Here is a 23043-nt window from a genome sequence, read left to right as displayed (position 1 = left end):
ATTAAATATTCCTCTGAAACAGAGTTTAAATGGACATCCTCCAGAGCTCCTATAACTTACCCAAACTTTCGTTGTTGTACATTTAAATTGTTTCTAATTATTTTCTATTTTAAATAATGCTGATATCAGCATTATTGTACAAAATGTTTGCGTGTATAATTATTTAGTTACAAATTCACAAAAGTGGAGTATCTTTGTCTGCCAGCTGTAAATATTTTTTTTCTGATTATCAAGCAATAGATCTCTTTTTTTTTTTTTAAAGATTTATTTATTTTAGAGAGAGGGAGAGAGAGAGCATGCACATGCAGTGGGGAGCCACAGAGGGAGAGGGAGAGAGAGTCTTAAGCAGACTTCCCGCTGAGCAGGGAGCCTGATGCGGGACTTGGTCTCAACAACCTCGAGATCACGACTTGAGCCGAAAACGTGGGACACTTAACTGAGTGAGCCACCCAGGCACCCTAAGCAGTGGATCTTTATGTGGGAAATTTGGTAAATTAGAAACCATTTAGAGAAGAATCTATAGGAAGAGAAGAAAATCCACCGTTTAGCATTTTGTTATCTATCCTCAGACTTATTCACATAATTTTGAAATTAAATTTTATCCTTTCATAGATTGGTTTTACAATATGAAAATTCACCAAAACTATTTTTACTGCACGGTATTTTATAAAAAAATCTCCCCATGCCATTCAGTATTTTCAGCGACATCATTACTAATGTTTATATAATATTCTATTGAGTAATGTACAATGATTATTTTAATGGTAACAGTTCGGGAATTTAAGTTTTCAGCATTTCAAAATTATAAGCTGTGATATGGTTGATATCCTTAATTATTTTTTTGTCTGTATTTCTGATTATTGCTTTGCCACCAATTCCTCCAAGTAGAATTTCTCAAAGAAAATGAACATAGGTTGCTGAAGACTAGGGAAAAGGGGTACTTTTTGTGCTGGTAGGAGTGTTAAATTAGTTCAGCCTTGATTTCAAGTGCATTTGATAATGTGCTTTCAGTGTTTATATTTTACTTAATCCTGTTGTTAGTAGTTAGCAGCTACAGCTGAACCCATTCTTTCTCCAAAGAATTTTAAAATGTTGATAAATTGAGTTATTTCTCAAATATTTACATTTATAACTCATTTGCAACTCTGTTCCTGACCCTCTAGTAAAATAAGGGGAGGAAACATTGCTTAGAAGACATTGTATGTGGTTGCTCTGTGGGAGCTCTTACAGAAACATGGCGTGGTTAGTAAAAACAGTTTGGAAACTGGTTGGTAAGATACCACTATTGTGCCTAGTTCCTGACTTTTTGAATCTAGGTTGAATTGTTCTGACTTCCTAGTCATATTATTTGTCCCCTCTGGTTTGAAATACCACAGTTCTCAGAAGCTATGGACTAGCATTTGTTTGGGGGCTGTTTGTTGCTCTAGTACCCTTGATTTTAATTATCCTGACGGTTCTGTCTTGTGTAATATCTTTGTTGCTCTAGTATCACTGTTGTGTAACTGACTGTGCAGTACAGCTAACACCCTGTAGTCTTTTTCAAGAACAATTTTAAGAATTTTTTCTACCTATTTGTCAGAATAGTTTATTCTAAATAGTATTCGAATAGTTTTTTCAAGTGCCAAAAAATTTCCATTGCATGAAACTTCTAGAATAATCTGAGAGAAATTGATTTTTTTTTTTTGACAAACAATTTTTTATATTAAGTCTCACTGCTTAGGAACATGGTGTATAGGTTTGTTTACTCATTTTTTATGCCCTCACCTAAGTGTTCTAGTTTTCTTGTTGTAAGTTCTGTTCATTTCTTTTTACTTTTAAGTACTTTATGTATTTTTTTTTTTTGTTTCTCTTACGAAAGAGATCATTGTTTTCAGGCTTGTTATTACTTATAATTAAGAAAGCTGTCAAGTTTTATATGTTCACTTGAAAATCAACCTCCTTACCGAACTTTCTTACTAGTTTTCATAGTTTCTCAGTTGATACTGTGGATTTTCTTGGTAGGTCCCTAGAATTTTTCCTTATCCATAGTTATATTGTGTATCTTTCATTGTTTCATAACTTTTAGATATAACTATGAGAATGATTAAAGTAAAAAGGAGACACTGGGCATCCTTGTTTTATTTGGACTTTAATGTGAATTTTGCTAGTATTTACATTAAATACATTAGCTCTTCTTCTGAGTACAGATTCTTTCTCATAGTAAAGAATTTCTACTTTTACTAAAAAGTTTTAAAAATCAAAAGTTTTATTTTTGCGTTTATTAATATGATGTGACCATATAATACTGTGAGCTGTTAATGTATTGTACTAATGTTCCTACTATCAAATCATCCTTGGGTTTCAGAAGTAAATTCACTTTGCCATGTGAATTAATATTTTAATATACATCTATTTTTGATTTGTTAGTATTTTGTTTAAAGGCTTTTTATATCACTGGTCATAAGTTAGGCAAGTCAGTTTCTTTTTCGGAGGGCTGTCTTCATCCAGTTTTGGAAGCAAGCTGATGCTAACTTTGAACGCTTAAATAGAAAAGCTTTTATTTCCCCATCCTGGTTCTGGAGAGTTTAAACAGCATTTACAGGTCTTCATGAAATTTGGAAAGAATGCACCTCTAGAACTCTCTGATTGTGTGCCCCTTTTTGGGTGGGAGAAGGAATGTCTAGGTAACTTTTTCAGATATCTGTGACTTAGTTTCCTGTTTCTTTTTTTTTTTTTTAGATTTTATTTATTTGAGAGAGAGAGGGAGAGAGAGTGTGTGAGCATGAGCAGGGGGGAGAGGCAGAGGGAAAGGGAGAAGGAGACTCCCCACTGAGCAGGGAGCCGGATGTGGGGCTCGATCCCAGGATGCCAGGATCATGACCTGAGCTGAAGGCAGACTGACCTGAGCTGAAGGCTTAACCCCCTGAGCCACACAGGTGCCCCTAGTTTTCTATTACTTATTGTGACAACCTTGATAATTGATGTTTTCTTATATACATGACATTTAGATTTTCAAAATTCACTAGAAATCATACAGATTTCTAGATGATGTCTGCAGTGTGTGTGCTTGCTTGTTACTTTTGCTTATTTCCCTTTTGTGTGTGTGCTCAAAACATAATTTATTATTTTAAAAACCTAGGTCTTGGTTTTATTCATTATTTCCTTTAAAGGTTTTTTATTTATTAATTTTTCTCTTTTCCTCCCTGCAGTTTGATTTTTTTCTTCTTTTTAACTTTCAGTTTGTTCACCTAAATTTATTTTTTTTAAGATTTTTTTTTTAAATTTATTTATTTGACAGAGAGAGAGAGACAGCGAGAGAGGGAATACAAGCAGGGGGGAGTGGGAAAGGGAGAAGCAGGGCAGGCTTCCCACGGAGCGGGGAGCCAGATGCGGGGCTCGATCCCAGGACACTGGGATCGTGACCTGAGCCGAAGGCAGATGCTTAACGACTGAGCCACTCAGGCGCCCCCACTTAAATTTATTTTTGTTTGATGACCAAGCATTTGCTCTTGATTATTGCTTATTTCTGTATCCCCTTCCCTTCTAGATTTTAATATTAAGACTCCTTGTTATTTTGTAGATTGCCTCTAATTATATGTAGTGTTGGTATCCTTTTTGTTCCAAGAATTATTAGGAAAGCATTTTTTATATTCCTAGTTGGTTAGATTATTTTGATTAAAATTTTTCTAATTACTTTCAAGTTTTAGTGCATTTTGTTCATATGCGTATAAAATTTATGATTTGGGGGCGCCTGGGTGGCTCAGTTGGCTAAGCGACTGCCTTCGGCTCAGGTCATGGTCCCGGAGTCCTGGGATCGAGTCCCACATCGGGTTCCGGGCTCCGTGGGGAGCCTGCTTCTCCCTCTGACCCTTTCCCCTCTCATGCTGTTTCTCTCTCTCTCTCTCTCTCAAATAAATAAATAAATAAATAAATAAATAAATAAATAAATAAATAATCTAAAAAAAAATTATGATTTGGAATAACTTTTTATGGCTTAATATCTGGTCAGTTTTTTTATTTCATGGGCACTTGGAAAATAATATATATTCTCTGCTGACAACAACTTAATATACATTTTTAGTTTAGTGTTATAATTCCATTTTTCAGTTTTCTGTGTCCTTATTTATTTTTTATATTCTTTCTGCCTAAGACTTAAAAAAATTGTCTTTCAGCTCTATTGTGTTTCTGTCAATTCCTCATTTACAAAAACATGTTTTTTTCTTCTTAAGCAGTATTATTTGGCACATAGTTTATAACTTTTCCATATTCCTTTTGTATATACCATTTAATGGATAAAATAATAGCCATACTTCAGTATCATTAGCCTGGAATTCTGTTTTTATTATTGTTTTGGTTTGAATTTGCTTGATATATCTTTGCCTGTTGTTTCTTTTAAGTAGAGGTTGATTTTGTTGTTTGACCCTTGTCTTTAACATGATTTTAACTTATTTAAAATTCTTTTTTAATAGACAAGTTTGGTTTTTTTAATGCTTCCTATTTTTTTGCTTTATTGTTTAATCTGTTATTCTTTAGGGGACTTCAAGGTGTAGTACAACACTTTTTTTAGCTGTGGAAATCCAAAATATGTATATAAAAAGAATAGAGCATGAAGCATATTGCATTGGATTTTTCTCAGTCCTGCTCCATCTGCCTTAAGTTTACTAGAGATTCCTCCCAAATTCTGACAAGAAGTGGTCTGAGTTCTTTTTATTTCCATGTATTTGTAAGTATTTAACTAGGAAGTTGGTTATAGCTGTGAAATGAGCTTTTAGGTAGATGTAGTTTTTTAAGTGAACCTCTGTCATTAGTTTTGTTGTTAGTACAACATAAAGGAAATCTTGGTTTGTCTTAACCTCAATAGAAGAAGGAAGGGACTTAGTAAACTGGAATTCAAAATTTTACGAAATTGCAACCGGCTATGTAATTAATGTTATTGTCATTAGATTCATTTTGACTTTACTTCAGGAATGGTACTGATGATAAAAAATATTTGCAGTGGAAACTTGTTCAGCCAGAAGAATTTGTTTAATTGCCATACATGATTGAAATCAGGAAATAATATTAATTAGTTTTAATTAATTGTTCTTCTTTTTTTGATTGGGTTGTTCTGGTTGCAGGAGTATTTAAGTGTTGGGTTCTAGCAAATATATCCAAAGATGTCTTATTCTTTGGCAATGCCCCCAAGAGGGGCAGAATTACTATTGCTTAGTTTCTCAAATTGCCCTTTTCTTGGGAATTTTTTAGGAGATTGTATTAAATACTTAGTTTTCTCACAGGTGAATGATCTTATTGGTGAATTTTATTTGAGAATTTCTGTCACTGTGTAATGATGCTGTTATCTGTTGTAATCGGTTTCTCCCATTACTTGAAAGGGGTTTGTTCAAATTACCACTAGATGGCAGTCTTGCATTTTAGTAACTTGGAGCTTTCATTTCTAGCTCCTTCCCTGGTGCTTTTGCACTCCATGTCTCTAGCTCTTCCCCACTACCCTTCCTTTCCCTCCGTCCTTCCCTCCAGCCGTGTCTCCCAGATACATGAGGATTTTAAACCACTTTCTTAAATAAATTGAACATGTGTGGAACCAGGCAACAGAATAGAATTTTGGAGTCTAGGTCTGTAGCATTCCCACCTACCCCATGTTACTTAATTCCATACTTGGAAGTTTAGCTGAGCTATCTCTTGACTAAGGAAGCCTTCCCGACTCCTCAGGTTGGATTAGTACCCTTGATAAATGTTCCTTGTAATTTTTTCCTTTGGGGTGCTCATAACAGTTTTATGTTGTTTATGTGTGTGGCTGATTAATCGCTTTCCGCCCCCCCCCACTTGTTTATAAATTCCACAATAATCAGGGACAGTGTCACTGTTGCTTATCGCTGTACTTACAGTATGGCATTTAACAGATGATTTGTTAAATGAATGAGGCAATGGATGAATGAACTATGAAGAAGATCCCATTAGGAATGTAAAACGAACATGCACAAAATAATACGTCAAGAAGATTCTAGTTCGGGGCTCCTGGGTCACTCAGTCAGTTGAGAGGCCAGCTCTTGATTTTGGCTCAGGTCATGATCTCAGGGTCTTGGGATTGAGCCCTGCATCAGGCTCCATGCTCAGCGGGGAGTCTACTTGAGGATTCTCTCTCTCCCTTTCCTTCTGCTCCTCCCCCCACTCATGCACTCTTCTCTCTTTCTAAAATAAACAAATCTTAAAAAAAAAATTCTAGTTCAATTTATGATCAACTTTTTATAAATGTTTTGAAATAATTTCAGATTTATAAAAGTTGCACCCTTAATGCAGATGTTGAGGATTTGAAATGATGTCTCATTACCTTAGAATATTTTTAGTATATTTTCTATAAACAGTGGCATTTTTTTTTTCTCATTAAACTTCTGTTTTAATGGGTCTCAAAATTCTGTGACAGATTTTTGGTCAAGTTGTTTTCATTAAAAAGTACTGATTTTAAAAACTAATAACATATAACCACCACCATCAGGAAATTATAACTGATACGTGAATCCTCTCTAATCCATAGGCCCCTCATTTGAGTTTCATCTGTTTTCTCAATAATGTGCAAGAGGATTCAGCTCAAACCATGTGTATTTAGTTGTCAAGTGTCTAAAACTCTTTTAGTCAGGAACAGTTTTGCAGATTTTAACATTCATGACCTGACATTTTTGACAATTATAGGACTTTTACTCTGTAGAGTGGTTCTCAGTTTGGAGTTGTTGTCTCATGTTCCTCGTGACTCAGTTCAAATTAGGTGTGTCTTTAGCAGGAATATTACTGAAGTGGTGTTGTACCCTGGTGAATACAGCATTTTGTTTGTCCCATCACTGATAATAATCATTTTATCACATGATTAAGTTTGAGTCTGTCAGGCTTTTCCATTGTAAAGTTACCCTTTTTCTTTTTGTAGTTAATAAGTATTTTAGGTGGAAGTACTTTGAAACTATGTAAATATCTTTCTCCTCATCAAGCTCTTAATATGTGAATATCAGTCCAGAGTTGGTTTCCTGTTTTACTGGTGGGTTATAATTTATTTCTGTCATTATTTATTTTGATGCTCAAATTGCCCAAGATTTGGCCAGTGGGATCCCTTTCGTACTGGCTTCTGTGTCCTTTTGCTACATCCCTGTCATACTGTGTGGGCCTCCTGGATGTTTGGCATACAGTGCTCAAAGCTCACCTTGCCTTTCCCTGCCTCAACCTGGTATCAGTCATTTCTTGGAATAGCCCTGGTTTGTTTTAGTGGTGAATGGTATTTAAAAACCAAGGTCTGTGTGCACAGTATGCGCATTGTTATTGGACTTCTCAGTGGACAGAGCTGAGGACTGTATGTTTGTGTGTGCAAATATTTATATAGAAATTTTCATTTGTAGTAGTTTCTCCATATGTATGCATATATTTATGTTTGTGTGTGTGTATATGTTATGTGCACATATACACACATCCCCACACAATCTCCATGAGGTCACACTGATACCTTTAAGTCCACAGACTCTATTCTGGTTTTTTCCCTATATTTACAGTGTCCTCCAACATGGAGAATCTGGGCTTCCATTATCCTTAATATATTTACTTAGTGATCAGTTCCAGTGTATGTTAAAATCCTTCTGATGCCTTTTTGGGCAGGTGACCTCCTCACCTCATTCAGGGTCTGACACCCAAGTCAGCCTTTCTTCCCACCCCCCTTGCAAGTGTGGCTCCCTGTTTGTTTGTGTTCATTCTGTTTTTAATTTCTAGTTTTATTATGTGGCAAGCAGACAGTTTTGTTTATAGTGTTTCTCTTTTATGGAACTTCTGACATTTCCTTTTCATCTACTTTATGATAAGTTTTTGTGACTATTTCACATGCTCTTAGAAAGGTATATTATATATAATCTGTATTATCAGGCTATTGTGTTCAACATCTGTATGTAAGATTTGCCTTATTGATTATGTTCTTTATTCTTCATTTTTGTTCATTTGGTCTGTCATGTACTGAGAGTGATGTGTCCGTCTACTATCAACGGTATGCCTTCTGTCTTCTGTATCTCCTATAATTTCTGCTTTACATAGGAGGTTGGTCTTACCCTGGTGCATAGGTACTGGGTATTATTATACTTCACTGTGAATGGTGACTTTATAAAGTTCCTTCTTTGTCTCATTTAATATTTTTTGGCCTGTAATCTACTTTGATCTCAGTATTTCGATCCCTATTTTGTTTCTATTTGCCTAGTGCGTCTTTGCCCGTTTTTATACTTATAGGTAATTTAACTAAAAAATTTGGTATATTCTGTCTTCTAGTAATGCTGAAAATCTGGGGTATGTGTGGTTTTATTGGTCCTACTTGTTGAATTTATTTATTTACTTTTTGGTGGTGACGATGTGTGTAGAGATCCAGATTCAAATTCAAGTGGCTACCGTTATCCTCCAGACCAACAATATGATTTTCCTATTTTTAGTATAAATCTCTGCTGTAATACTAGTCATATTAGAAGCATGTGTTTTTTCTCTGTAGAGTCACTGAGTCCATAATATATGCAGGTTGTGATAGGTGCCTTTAGGTTATTTGAGCTCCATTTTAAACTTTACTTGTCCCCCTTCTCTGTTAAATGAGGGTAATAGCTTCAACTTGAAAATTTCATGAATCTGTGATTCTTAGTACATTTGATGATTAGGGCCTAAAACACCTTGTCTTTTTTTGTATCTGTACTGTTATTGAGCATCTACTCCATACAACTTCGGCCTTTACTTAGCTATTATTAGAAGCCAATGCCATTGGATGTTGGCTTCATTGTGGCAATTTAATATTTTGATTGTCTGTATTCAAGTGATAAGATTGACTGTTCTTAGCATATTTTTTATGCATGTAAAGGTTTATCCTGTGACTGATGACAACAATTATAGCCAAAATGTCAGGTTGAATAGATTGTTTATTCAGTCTGAGTTACCTCATTTGATTGATTCTTACTAGGGCTACCTCTTTGGTTCAAATGGTTTTTATTATAGTCAGAATTTTCAAGTATCACTCCTTCCACTGTGACTAGAATTAACTATCATTTAAAAAGTACTATAAGAATACCTTGTCTTTTATAAAATTAGAACACTTAAGATAAATCTAATGTGCCCTGACTTCAGCTGGAACCTTACTTATAGTTAGCTATTATTATGCATTTTATTTGTCTGGAGGAGTTTGAAGTTTCAGATTGAGATGGCTCTATGAATCCTAGAAAGGAATAAAGAAGATAGGAATCCTTTATATGTACCAGTGAAATACTTAAATTTTGGGTATAAAGAGAGAATTTTAACATACTTCTACTTTAAAAGAACTGGTTACTTAAATAATGATAATAATAAGAGCAGCTAACATTTATTGAATATTTACCATGTGCCAGGCCTTGTTCTAAGTGCTAACACATGTGATACTCTTCATGCATTAAACAGAATCCATTTTACAGAAGAGAAAAAGGGGGCATCAGTAGTTTAGTAATCTGTCCAGGATCATGCATCTGGTTGGTGATGAAGTTGGAATTCAGACCCAGGTAGTCTGGTTGCAAATTGTATGCTCTTAATCACTGTGTTGTTCTGCATATGAAAAAATTAGATTGGTGTTGGACTTCTCATCTGTGGCACACTGGAAGCTAGAGGACAGCCAAATGTCTTTTGCGAAATCTGTCATTTGTTTGTAACTGCCAACAAACTATATCTTTGTGTATGTAGAATTCAGAAAATATGTTACCCCTGAACCCTCTGTGAGAAAAGTAAATGAGGAAAACATCTCAAGGTAGAACACTTGGAATTTATAAAATGTGTTAAAAGTAAAAATGTTCTAAGGGGAATGACATGGGAGAAGCGAAAGTTAACTTATCTTGGTGGGATTGCTTAGTTATTGATACAGTATCAGAGAAATATCAGTTAATCATAACTATGAGGATGGGAAGTGGGATTGATAAACACAATAGAAAGCTTCCAAATAATGGAAAAAGAAAAAGAAAATATGGAGAAATACAATCAGGCCAGTAATAGTAAGAAGGTAAAGAAGAAGAAGAAAACATCAAAGAGTAGAAAGAAAATGAGATGAAATGTATATCTATCATCACTAACTATGAGCTGAAATGTCCTCAGAAATCAAATATTGAAAGTTATACAGGGGACGCCTGGGTGGCTCAGTTGGTTAAGCATCTGCTTTTGGCTCAGGTCATCCCAGGGTCCTGGGATTGAGTCCTGCTGTCCGCTCCTTGCTCAGCAGGGAGCCCACTTCTCCCTCTGCCTGCAGCTTCCCCTGCTTGTGCTCTCTCTGACAAATAAATAAACAGAATCTTTAAAAAAAAAAAAAAGTTATACAATAGGAGGGAGGGCAGTGTTAATTAAATGACAAAGAAAAGTTGAAAATGAGTGATTAGGCAGAGATAAACTAGCCAAATGCAAATAAACTACGGCAAAATGTTTATATTATTGCCAGAAGTGGAACTGCTGGATCATATGGTATTTCCATTCTTAATTTTTTGAAGAACCTCCATGCGTGTTGTCCATAGTGGCAGCGCCAAGTTACATTCCCATCCAGACAAAGAAGAATTCAGGTTTAAAAGCACTGAATAGATGCTCTGTATTTAGTAGTTGCAGTTCTTGAAGATGTATAGTAATCACAGACATTTTTTTAAAAGATTTTATTTATTTATTTGAGAGAGAGAGCACTTGCAGGAGTAGGGGAAAGGGCAGAGGGAGAAGCAGGCTCCCCACTGAGCAGGGAGCCCGATGTGGGATTGGATCCCAGGACCCTGGGGTCATGACCTGAGCCAAAGGCAGAAGCTTAACTGACTGAGCCACCCAGGCGCCCCAATCACAAACATTTTTTAAATTGAGGTAAAATTGACGTAAAACCTTATATTAGTTTCAATGTATAACATTATGTTTTAATATTTGTATATATTTTGAAATAATCCCCTCAAGAAGTCTAGTTAACATCTCTTGCCACACAGTTACAAAGTTTTTTTCTTGTGATGAGAACTTTGGCATTTTTTTTTTTTTAAAGATTTTATTTATTTATTTGAGAGAGAGAGAGTGAGTGAGAGAGAGAAAGAGCACAAGAGGGGGGAGCAGGAGAGGGAGAAGCAGACTCCCCGCTGAGCAGGGAGCCCAATGCGGGACTCGATCCCGGGACTCCAGGATCATGACCTGAGCCGAAGGCAGTCGCCCAACCAACTGAGCCACCCAGGCGCCCTTGTGATGAGGACTTTGAAGATCTACTGTCTTAGCAACTTTCAGATGTGTAATAATAGTATTATATATTAACTATAGTCATCATGCTGTATATTACATTCCCCGGCCTTACTTATTTTATAACTCGCAGTTTGTGTCTTTTGACCACTTTCATCCGTTTTGCCCACCTCTGTTTCTACTCCCTTCCTGATTTACCAATCTATTCTATGAGAGTTTTTTTTTTAAGGTTCTACACATGAGATCATATGGTATTTTTCTTTCTCTGTCTGACTTATTTCACTCAGCATAATGCCCTCAAGGTCCATTCATGTTGTTGCAGATGGCAAGATTTCCTTCTTTTTTATGGCTGCCCATTTTTTAATCAGATTGTTTTTTTCTATTGAGTTGTATGTGTTCTTTAGATATTTTAGATATTAACCCCTTATCAAATACATGATTTGCAAATATGTTCTCCCAGTTGGTAGGTTGCCTTTTCATTTTGTCGATGGTTTCCTTTGCTGTGTAGAACACAGACCTTTATATAATACAACAGCAACCATAACCACAGAGCATCCATATAGATCAAACAAAAGCTCCAAGAAATACAACTTAATTAGAAGACAGCTATTGTAAGAATTTAAAATACCACTTTCATAATTTAACATATTAAGAAGAGAAAACATAAGCGATACAGAAAATGTGAATAATATAGTCAACAAGCTTGATTTTTGGATTCATTAGGATTCTATTTTGAGAATATATTTGAAGATGTGTTCCAGCTGACTGAGAATGAGATGTAAGGTCTAAGATGGGAGAAATGATGGAACTAATCTGGGATTCCAGTGTGAACAAGATGAAAGCTGAGGAGCATTTCTAGAAAGCAACTCATCCAAATTAGAATTGGAAGTTAGTGGGATCCTGAAATTACACCTTAAAAAAATTTGAAATGGTCCCAAGAAATGGTATGATATAATATGATTATGAAACTGAGAAATGTTAGGGACATGGGGCAGAAGTCCTAAGTATCTTCTCCCACGGAAGGATAAATCAGAAGAACTGTAAAAAAGTCATGCTACAAATGTGAATGAAACAAAATGTCACCTGAGTTGGAATATTTGATGAACTGTGTGAAAGAATTCATTTGAACTTCACCCTGGAAATACTTTATTTTGGGGGGGTTGGCGTGCAGTGAACTATACTTACAGAATCAGAATGGAAGTACTGTTGTTTTTCACATTTTACATTCAGCTTTATAGAGGGAGTGCAAGAAGGTGTCTTCCTTATGTGCATGAAACATTTAAAACTGTTAGTATATTTTGTTACAGGCACAACTTATTGGTGATTAAAAAAAAAACTCAGATTTTACAGATTTCATTGTAATTCAGAGTATTAGTGGAAATCAACTGGACACAAAAACTGGGTACTTGGAAATATAAAGTTCTTCCTAAAAAAAAAAATCTGAAAATTTAAAATTGGTGTTTCAGATCATTGGAAGCTTGCTGTGTGTGGCACGGTTGTGTGGCTATTTAAGTTTAAGTTAACTTAAAGTTAAAAATTCTGTTATTTTAGTGGCACTGGGCCCATCTCCTGTTCTTAATAGCCACAAGTTGCTGCCACCTTGGAGACTGTAGATACAGAACATCTCCATTCTGGTAGAGTTCAACTGAACAGCTCTGATGTAGGAAGTACTTCAAAAGAGGACACTTCATAGACTTATGGGACATAACAAACTGGTAGCTGGAGGGAAATTGAAAGCCTTTAATAACTTGCATTATTTAAAATAAAAAACCAAAAGAAAGAGAATGAATTTTTAAAAATGCTGAAAATAATGATAGAAATAAAACAAAACATGCCAGAGTTTCTGAACAGACTATAACTTTTTTTTTTTTTTTTAATTTTGTTATGTTAGTCACCAGACTATAACTTTTGAAAAGGAAAATAAAAATGTATTTGGGGTGCCTGGGTGGCTCAGTCGGCTAAGTGTCTGTCTTCGGCTCATGTCATGATCTCAGGTGCCTGGGATCAGGCCCTGCATCTGGCTCCCTGCTCAGCGGGGAATCTGCTTCTCTCTCTCCCTCTGCTCCTCCCCCCAGTGCTCATGCTCTTGCTCTCTCTCTCTCTCAAATAAATAAATAAAATCTTTAAAAAAATGTATTTATTAGTCACCTTATTTAGATGGCATTTCAGCTGAATTATATTTCTTTTAAGAAATAGGCTATACTTTTATTTATTCCAATAAATAATGGATAGCTTCTCAGTATATTTTTCTGAAGCTAGTGTAATCTTATACCAAAACTTTGTAATGGTAATTTTTTTTAAAAAGGGCCAATTTTTAGATGCAGAAACTCTAAATGAGATTTTAGCTGATATAATTATATACTAGTGAAAGAATAGCATTTTCTTGGAATGCAAGGATAGTTCACACTAGGAAACCTATCAACATAATTTACTGCATCAACAGATTAAAGGAGAAAAGCCATGTGATTCTATTAGTGAATGCTGAAGAGGCATCTGACAAAATAATTAAAATACTTAAGTGAAATAAGAATTATGAAAGAAACTACTCTAGTTATGGAAGTAATCATAGCACCTGCCACAGAGGGTTGTTGTGAGGATTTAATGAATTAACATGTGTAAAAATACTAAGAGCCATGTCTGGCACATAGAAATTATTCAGCGTTAGCTCTTTTTATTAAAAAAGATACAGTTGATATGCAAAAAAGTTGGCAAATGTTGCATTGAATGGCAAAACATTTTGATTAAAATATAAAACAAGACAGAGTTTGTTGGTCTTCTTACCACTGTATTCGGAATCACTTTTGAGGTTGTTTGATTTCTCTAATACAATAAAAGTAGAAAATGAAATAACTGATACAAACACCGAAAGAGGAGGTAAAATACTTTGAATTACAAATTATATGATTTTCATATGTAGAAAACCCAAGAGACTACTCAAGACTAATAAAAATACTCAGAGGTAAATTTAACAAAATGGTTCTGTAGCAAGAAAATGAAGAAAATGATTCTATCTTTAGGAAAGTCAAACTAGATCTTAATAAAAATTGTCAACATTTCTAAAATTAGCATAGGAATTTCATTAATTCTAGTTAGAAGCCGAGTGTACTATTTTATGAAACTGGATAAGATAATATTAAAGTTCATTTGTAGAGTATATTTCTGAAACTACCTAACAAAATGTGCTTTATATTTAATCCTATTTTTGTCAATAGTCTCTCCACCTCCTCCCCACTATAAGCACATATCTGTATGGAGAAGTTTGAAGAAGAAAACAATCTTGACATTTTCGTGACATTTTCCTCCTTAACCTCAGTGTAGATGGGAATCCCTGGAGAGTTAGAAGTGTGATTATATACTATTTCTTTATATATTTTTTGACTCTCACTTGTTCCAAGGAGTACATTTTACTTATTATTTTTATTTGATCTCATATAGAGATCAGTTAATAAAGTTTAATAGCTTTTCACTCATTAAAGTTGTAATCCCATTTTAGGTAAACTGGGATTAAAAACGTATCATTGATCGACTTAGAGGAGATTTTAAAGAAATATTTCATATTTTTTTTATACATACTAAAAACTGAAATGTATTTTCTTTTAGCTTTCCTGAACATTTGGTGCTTTCTATAATGGCATGACTAATTTGTAACTCAGAAACTCTGAAACGATTTTTTTTTTTTCCTATTTTTCCTATCTCTGTCAAAGGTATGCAACCACTCATGTATTCGGTTCAGGAAGCATTAAACGCCAGACCATGGTGGATTCGTGTGGGAACCGACATTTGTTACTATAAGTAAGTATTCTAAGAATAATAGGACATCAGCTGACAGAATGGGATCTTAACTTCATTCTGTTTCAATTTGAAGATTAGAAAGTAGAGTCATTATTGCATTATTTGAACTGTGGTGATATGCTTTACTGTTACCTCTAGCAGAGTCCTTTAAAATTTGAGATTTATTGAGGTGGTATATTTAGTGGGAATAAAATGTGTCTTAAAGACAGACAGACAGACTTAGTCCAGATCTTATCTTCACCACTTAGCTAGCTATGTGTCCTCAACTTTTTTAGCTTTAAGGCTCTGGAAACTTCATTAAATAAAACTGAAATTAGGAATTCTAGGAAATAATTAGCAGTGCCTTTTTGTTCTGATGATATTAAGTGCAATTCTCATCTTTTCTCTTTTGCATGCAAATGTTTACTTGATTTGTATTTCCAGGCTGTTTTACGTGGAGATGTATTCCAAAGTTATGTTATAGCAGCCTGTACAGTTCAACTTGACCTCAAATAGGCCATCTACTTATCAAGTCAGAAATAAGTGCTTGAAATCATTTATTGCTTCTTTGGAATGATTGGATTATTCTTCAGCCTCACATCTAAGTAATCTGGGATTATAATATACCTTGCTTCCTGTTTTTACTGTTTCTGCATGTAATGTGTTTCTAGATAACTTCCTCCACCGAATGCATTTGACATCCCTGTCTTTTCTCTGTTATTAATCTTAATTCTGACATTTTTGTTCAGTGGATTTTGGGTTTTTATATTGTGTTTAACTAGCTCTGATGTTCCTTTTTTAATCAGAAGCCTTCTGAAATTAAACTTTTTATTGGTTTAAGACATGGCTTTGGAAAAACCTAGCTCTTAAGTGCTATTACTTTCTAAAGAGAGTCGGTGTTTCCTAGAATTCATCTCAGCAGGGTTTCCCCCTACTTGGAATAGCAAAATAAGTAGTAAGTGAGGAATAGAAGTGTAAGATGGTATGCAGTTCATCTGTGTCTGAATACATTTCGTATTTCTTTTAGTGGTAGGCTAACATAAAAATATTCTTATTTATCTCTTTCTCATAAAGTTGGAATAGAAATCGTCAATCAATGAATGCTTTTCTTTTTCACATTGTAAAGTGAATGGTCGTAACATGACAGGTGGTGGTTCTGTTTTGTGTAGGGGGTGATGGCAAGGATTTTCATTTGTTTAGTTTCGTTTTTATTTCTTCTTTTGGCTACTTCCAGACCCGGAACTAGAATTCAGGTCAATTCGACAGACGTTTATTAACTATTTTCTGTGTAACAAGCACTAGGCTAGTTGCTTTCCTGAAGCTGGAAATCCAGATAGGATTAAAATCTACTGTCTTTGCATCTGTCTTAACTTTTCATGTCAGCCAGGTCTTCCGATGCGTCTTTGTCTCATCTGCACAATGAGACTAAAGCTACTTCCACCAGTCTGTGAGAGAATATAACTTACAGACTACCATATAGCTATAATGTGGTATTATCAATACCTCTCCAATTAGTTGTTAAACTTAGGGGGGAAAAGAGTTGGCCAGAAGTTCTGGAACTTATTTTGTGTTTTCCTCAACCCATAGCACCTTGTCATTGAGTATTCAAGATATGGTGGCTACGTTAATGAAGATAATACCAGTTTGAAAATACCATGCATGTGTATGTGCATGCAAATAAATAAACTGTTGGTCATGGATTTTCTTCAGTTCATGACTTAAATAATATAAGATGATTTGAAATTTTAGAAATTAGGTTGATAGACAAAGCACTGTTAGGCCATCAAATGTCAGTGATATTTAAAGTCTGGAAAGTAATGTGTAGTTTTAAAAACGTTTTAATATGGAAATCTTCAAACATTTACAAAAGCAGGTAATAGGATAATGAGACCATGTCTGTTCATCACCCAGTTTCAACAACTATCAACACATGTTTAGCTTGTTTTAGGAATACTTTCACTCCTACCTCTACACTGAATTTTTTTTTTTTTAAAGATTTTATTTATTTATTTGAGAGAGAGCACATGAGAGGGGGGAGGGTCAGAGGGAGAAGCAGACTCCCTGCCGAGCAGGGAGCCCGATGCGGGACTCGATCCCGGGACTCCAGGATCATGACCTGAGCCAAAGGCAGTCGCTTAACCAACTGAGCCACCCAGGCACCCTCTACACTGAATTTTTAAAAGCATTTCCAGATATATTTATCGATAAATACTTCAGAGATCTTTGTCTTTTAGAGATTTTTAAAGACAGTCGGACCATAATGCTATTATCACACCTAAAAAATGCCTTAATATGATAAAATATCCAGTCATTGTTCATACTTCCCCAGCTGTCTCATAAGTGTTTTTTTTCTTAAGATTTTATTTATTTATTTTAGAGAGAGATACGGAGAGCATGAGAGAGAGAGAGCATGAGCAGGGGGGAAAGGCAGAGGGAGAGGAAGAAGCCACCTTCCTGCTCAGCGGGGAGCCTGACATGGGGCTCGATCCCAGGACCCCGAGATCATGACCTGAGCCGAGGCAGATGCTTATCAGACTGAGCCACCCAGGCGCCCCTCATAAGTGTTGTTTAATAGTTGGATTGTTTTAACCCAACCAACCAAGACCACACATTGCATTTGATTTTTGTTGCTATGTCCCTTAAGTCTCCTTTAATATGGAGGTTTCCCCCCTTTTTTTTTTCCTATTATTTCTCCTTTATTCGTTGAAGAAACTGGGTCATCTGTCATGCAAGATTTTCCACATTTTGGGTTTTGCTGGTTGCATCCCTGTGGTGATAATTAATTCTTCTATCTCACTGATTTCCTATAAAGTAGTAGTTAGATCTAGAAGCTTGTTCAACTTCAGGTTTGATTTTTGGCAAGAATACTTCATAGATGGTGCAGTGAATTCCTCTTGCGTCATATCAGGAAACACATCACGTCTGGTTATTTCTTTTTTTGTAATCTTAAGATTGATAGTGAATTTAGTTATTGTCCTCTGATCTGTCCACCTGAAAGGCAGCCATTAGCCTTTCGTCTAGCGGTGGTAGCAGTTATTGATGGTAATTGCTGAGATCCAGTAATGTGTGTGGCTAACAAGGAATGAGGTTCTAAACTTTTTTTGATGTGTAGAGTCTCAACTCCATTTAAAAGTAAATCCAGAGGTGAAAACTAATGTTGGCCGATAGCAATTAACTGTTGCATTAGTACCAAGTCTAAGTTTTATAAAATATTTAAGCTAAACTTTTTATAAACTGTGTGGGGTTTCCCCCCCGAAGTTCTGTGTAAAAAGTGGTAAGGAAAATCAGAACTTTTGTGTGGAAGAAATAAACATGTTTTGTGCTTTTCTATTGCAGAAATCACTTCTCAAGAAGTTCAGTTGCTGCAGGTGGGCAAAAGGGAAAATCCTACTATACAATTACATTCACTGTCAATTTTCCACATAAAGATGATGTTTGCTACTTTGCTTATCACTATCCATACACATATTCAACTTTACAGGTGAGAACTCATTAAGTTGTATTATGGCTGTTATTGTGCTATATACATGTGTCAGAGAATTGGAAAAAAATGGTTTTAATGAAATATATTAATAAGATGAGAAAAAAACCTGCTGAATATTTTAGAAAATAATACAAATACTTGTTGAAAACATTAAAAGGAGTAAAATGGGAATGTAGTCTTTATTTTTATTTAGTAGAAATACCAAAGAAATTTGAAGAGATTTTTACTCTCCATCTTTGTGTAGAAATCTATAGTTCTCCATGATTTACACATTTTAACTAGATGAGATTTCCACTTGTTTTAATGAGAGGCATTGAATCTCATAGAAAATCTAACAATAGAAAAATGTGTAGGGAATTCATTGATGTGGAGTTCTAGGTCCAGATTCTTTAGAATTTAGGATATAAGCCTTGTTTTGTGTGGGTTCTTTTGAGATATTTGAGTATTTGCATTGTAAAACAAAACTGAAAAATGAATTCGAGTAATTACTGTGGTAGATTTCTTTCTCAGTTCAGAATGTCCTAATGATCAAGGATCATAGAGGTATGATCAGTTTACCCAGAAAGAAATTGGAACACTGTGATTTAGAAACAAGCTTCCAGATTATTAGGGGAAAAGGAGAGAAAAACGTACTCTACTGAACTGAAGAGATAACGAGGCTAAGAACATTGAATGTGGCTGACTTTATTTTAATAAAGGTTACAACTTACAATAAAGGTATTACCAGTTATCTTTCTGTGCCAAATAACATAGCATCAGAATATACAGTGTTGTTATTCACAGGGTTATGTATTATTGTTCTTTACTGACGTTACCTTTTTAATACATTTTGAATTCCCCTCCTTTTTTCCAATGCCACTACCATGACCTCTGTAGGCATTACCGCTGCCTCTCCTCTGGACTTCTGCCACCTCTTCTCACTGGTGTTCTAGAATTCACTTCTATCCCCTTTCCTCTTCATCAGTCTTTCCCCCACATGATATCAGGAGGGCTCCTTGATGGGAAGATCTGATCCCATAAATTTCCTTCTTAAAGCTCCTTAGTGATTTCTCTTGCCATTTTAATGAGATCTTACCATGGTTCATATCGTCATTTCTCTACTATTTTTCACAATTTTTGCCATATCCATGTACTGTTTAAACTATTTATATACTTAATATTTATCTTTAAATGGACTTTAACTCTTTAAAGTTTATCCTCATCCTAAGTTAATATTTGTGGTATTAATTCACAGTAAAATATATGCCTGTTTATTTTTTGTTAAGGTTATCCACATGTCACTTTTCTATCTCAGTTACCAGCCATACATACATATGCTGTATCTTGTGAAAGAATGGCCTGTGAGGCCCTTCAGTCGCTGTTAATTCTGTTTCTCACCCTTGCTGGGCTGGCTGCAGGGCATCTTGGGTTGGTTCTTTAAGATGCCCTTCCTCTTTTTTTGCTTTCGTCCTGGTCTTCTCATATACCTTCCTTCTGCCTGCAGCATTCCCCTCTACCCTCCTCACTCATCCTTTGGATCTCAGTTTGAATGTGACTTATTTTAGGAGACCTTTTCTCACTGACCAGATTCAGCTAGGCTCCCCGCCCCTGATCACAGGCTCTCACAGCACTCTGTATTTTCCCGAAGGTAGGGTCTGTTCATTCACTGTTACATCCCCAGTGCTGGGTACAGTTTCCTGCACAGAAATAGTGGCCACATAGTAAATTGTGATTATGTGAACAAACATAGGCAAAACTTTGGAAACCAACTTAAGTATCTTAAAATAAGGGATTGAACAATTATGTGTGGTATAACCATATACTAAAACCATTAAAACTTGTGTTTTCAAAAAACACGTATTTCATGTGTTGAGTGATAGGATATAATGTTTGTTATTATGAATGTGTGTGTATAAATTATTAAGTGATAAAAGCAGGTTACATTGGCATTTGTTAGTAGTAATCTAGGTGATGCAGTTACGCGTGTTCTAAATTTTTTCTTTGTACTTTCTGTGTCTTCTAGACATTTTACAATGAACCTGTATTAATCTTGAAATCAGGAGAAGTTGTTAAAAAAATTTGTGCTACATATTTCATTCTGCAGGTCTGTAGTCACTTACAATCTGAAAATTCAGAAAGCTTTGAAAACCAAAAGCTTTCTTATAGCCCATTTGGCAGCAAAGCCTGGCTTGAATTGATATGAGCTTATTTAAAATATTGATTCCACTTTGAGTGACTCCTTGTATGTTTTGCTGCAGAGATAGTAATGTGCTTATTACAGGTTGCTGCTGCTGGCCCCACTGGGGTATTGCAGAATTAATGGTATATGCATCATATCTATCCCCTTTCTTAACTGCCTCAAAGAACTGATGTTTAAACTACGTCTGGCTCCCTGAGGGTTTCAGAGAAGGAATTAGGAATCCGATTCACTTTTCGTTATGTGGAGATCTGGATGCATTTATTCCTATTTATCCTAGGGAGTTTTTAAATGATTGTATACTTTGCTTTTAAATTTTTATCAAGATGCATCTTCAAAAATTGGAATCAGCACACAATCCTCAGCAAATCTATTTTCGAAAAGATGTGTTATGTGAAACCCTGTCTGGAAACACCTGTCCCTTGGTGACTATAACAGCGATGCCAGAGTCTAATTATTATGAACATATCTGTCAATTCAGTAAGTCTGTCTTCTTCACTCAAAATACCAATTGTTCTTACTTTCCTTTGCTTCATATATATTTTGTAAGAGCAACAGTACTAGGAATAGGCATCAGAAGTCTTGGGTTCTAGTCTTGGTCCTATTCCTGCCTAGCCCTCGGCCTACTTCTGGGCCTCACTTTCCTCATTTCGAAAACGGGGGAGTTGTGTGAGATTATCTCTGAGGTCTCTCTCAATAGGAATATTCTGTAGTTCTTAGAAGTCCTACCCAAAGTATAATACAACAAAATGTTTAAAGAGTTCATGTAGTACATGAACTCTTTAAACACTTAAAAATTTAAATTTTAAATGTTTAAAATTTAAATTTTACAATTAAAAATTTTCAATGAACTAATTTTATTAAGATTAGTTTATTAAACTAATAAAATAATTTTATTTATAATTAAACCACCAAGAAACCTATCAAATGCTTTGATGCTAGCACTGAAGAGCTACTTGGTTTTCCCGGCCATTTATATTTTTAAAGTTGTCTCAGATGTACAGCTGTAGTAGAAAAAATTTAAAAACTGCTCTAATTTTGATAAGAAGGTAAAGTATTTTCAGGAAAGAGAAAGCTTGCTATGCATGAAACTATGAGCAGGTGGGCTGAGTGGTTATATTGTAGACCTATATATCTAAATGTATAGTGAAAAATTTTTCTTTGTAAATCTCTGAACAGATATACCTTATTTTATTTCTGCTTATCATAGCAACTATAAAACAGGGGTAAAATGATATTTTCCCCCATGACTTTATGAAAAATAAATTTATATATAAAGCTTCTCCAACTACTTGTTCTTTATAAAAAGCACTATTATATAAAAGACCTAGTTTTATATGTCAGATTAATTATTGAGAAATAAATAAGTGACTCAAATACTGTTTATTGTCTTATGTGTTATGTTCATACTATGAACTTCTTTAGGACATGGCCTATATGGGTTTTATCTGTTTTCTCTATAGGGCCTAGTGCCACTCTTGTATATAGTAGGTGCACAGGGAGTGTTGCAATGAATTTATATCAGAATTCACAATTGAATAGAAATATTTCTAAATCCCCAAAGTCAGACATCACACAAACTCTTAGTAGCTGTTCATTTTAATTTGAGATTTTATGTGTACTTTAGGAAACCGCCCTTACGTTTTCTTATCTGCTCGGGTACATCCTGGAGAAACTAATGCAAGTTGGGTAATGAAGGGAACATTGGAGTACCTCATGAGTAATAACCCTACTGCCCAGAGCCTACGAGAATCCTATATTTTTAAAATTGTCCCTATGCTAAATCCAGATGGTGTCATCAATGGAAAGTAAGTGAAGCAAATGTTATAGAAATGCTATAAATGATGTGGCTGTCCTGTATAAACTGGTCAAAATCATAGCATCCAGCTTAGTTTGGAAAACAAATTGAATGATTTTTCTAGAACAAAGAAATTGTTGGTGGGGAATTCATCTAAGATAAATTTTTAAAGGAAAATACATTTTATATATCCGTATGATATTTTGAGAAATTCTGTATTCCATGAGAATATGATTTCATAAAATGTATGTCTTGCTTGAATTGTTTTAGAAAAATCATTGTCAGGATATGAGAAAGATTTTTAACATATCCTCTTATATTTTTGTTTGTCAGTGGCATGATCTTGGGTTGTTCTAAGATTTAGAAACTTCTGGGATCTCTTTCCACTAATACGGATTGGCTCTACCTGCTGACCTCTTCCTTATAGGAAGAGGTGTAGTTTTGGCAGAAAGAATTCTTTAGACTGGAAATACTAGAAGATAACTTCTTTTTGAGTGGAGATGACTTACAGTTAGTGCAGTTTATTTTTTGTGGGAATTAAGAAAGGTCTCTGTTTCTGAAAGATGGGAATTTGGTCTTGCTATCACGAGCATCTGCAAAGCTGAGGATACCATATTTTATTTATTCAATGAAGGT

At 35.0% G+C, this 23043-nt stretch overlaps 1 protein-coding gene across 4 annotated transcripts in view; it reads left to right on the top strand.

Moving 5' to 3' along the window:
• AGTPBP1 (ATP/GTP binding protein 1) overlaps positions 1-23043 on the top strand; it is a 184481-nt gene that overhangs the window by 118236 nt on the left and 43202 nt on the right. For all 4 annotated transcript variants that reach the window (XM_035024409.1, XM_035024407.1, XM_035024410.1 and 1 more), the window contains exons 18-21: positions 14883-14970; positions 18286-18430; positions 20936-21089; positions 22237-22417. In XM_035024409.1, coding sequence (XP_034880300.1) covers positions 14883-14970; positions 18286-18430; positions 20936-21089; positions 22237-22417 — 568 coding nt within the window. The remainder of the gene's footprint in view (positions 1-14882; positions 14971-18285; positions 18431-20935; positions 21090-22236; positions 22418-23043) is intronic.

The sequence above is a fragment of the Mirounga leonina genome, unplaced genomic scaffold (genome assembly GCF_011800145.1).
Source record: "Mirounga leonina isolate KUSES-001 unplaced genomic scaffold, KU_Mleo_1.0 Mir_179, whole genome shotgun sequence".
NCBI classification, from domain to species: Eukaryota; Metazoa; Chordata; class Mammalia; order Carnivora; family Phocidae; genus Mirounga; species Mirounga leonina.
This window is presented reverse-complemented; position numbering and strand designations above follow the sequence as displayed.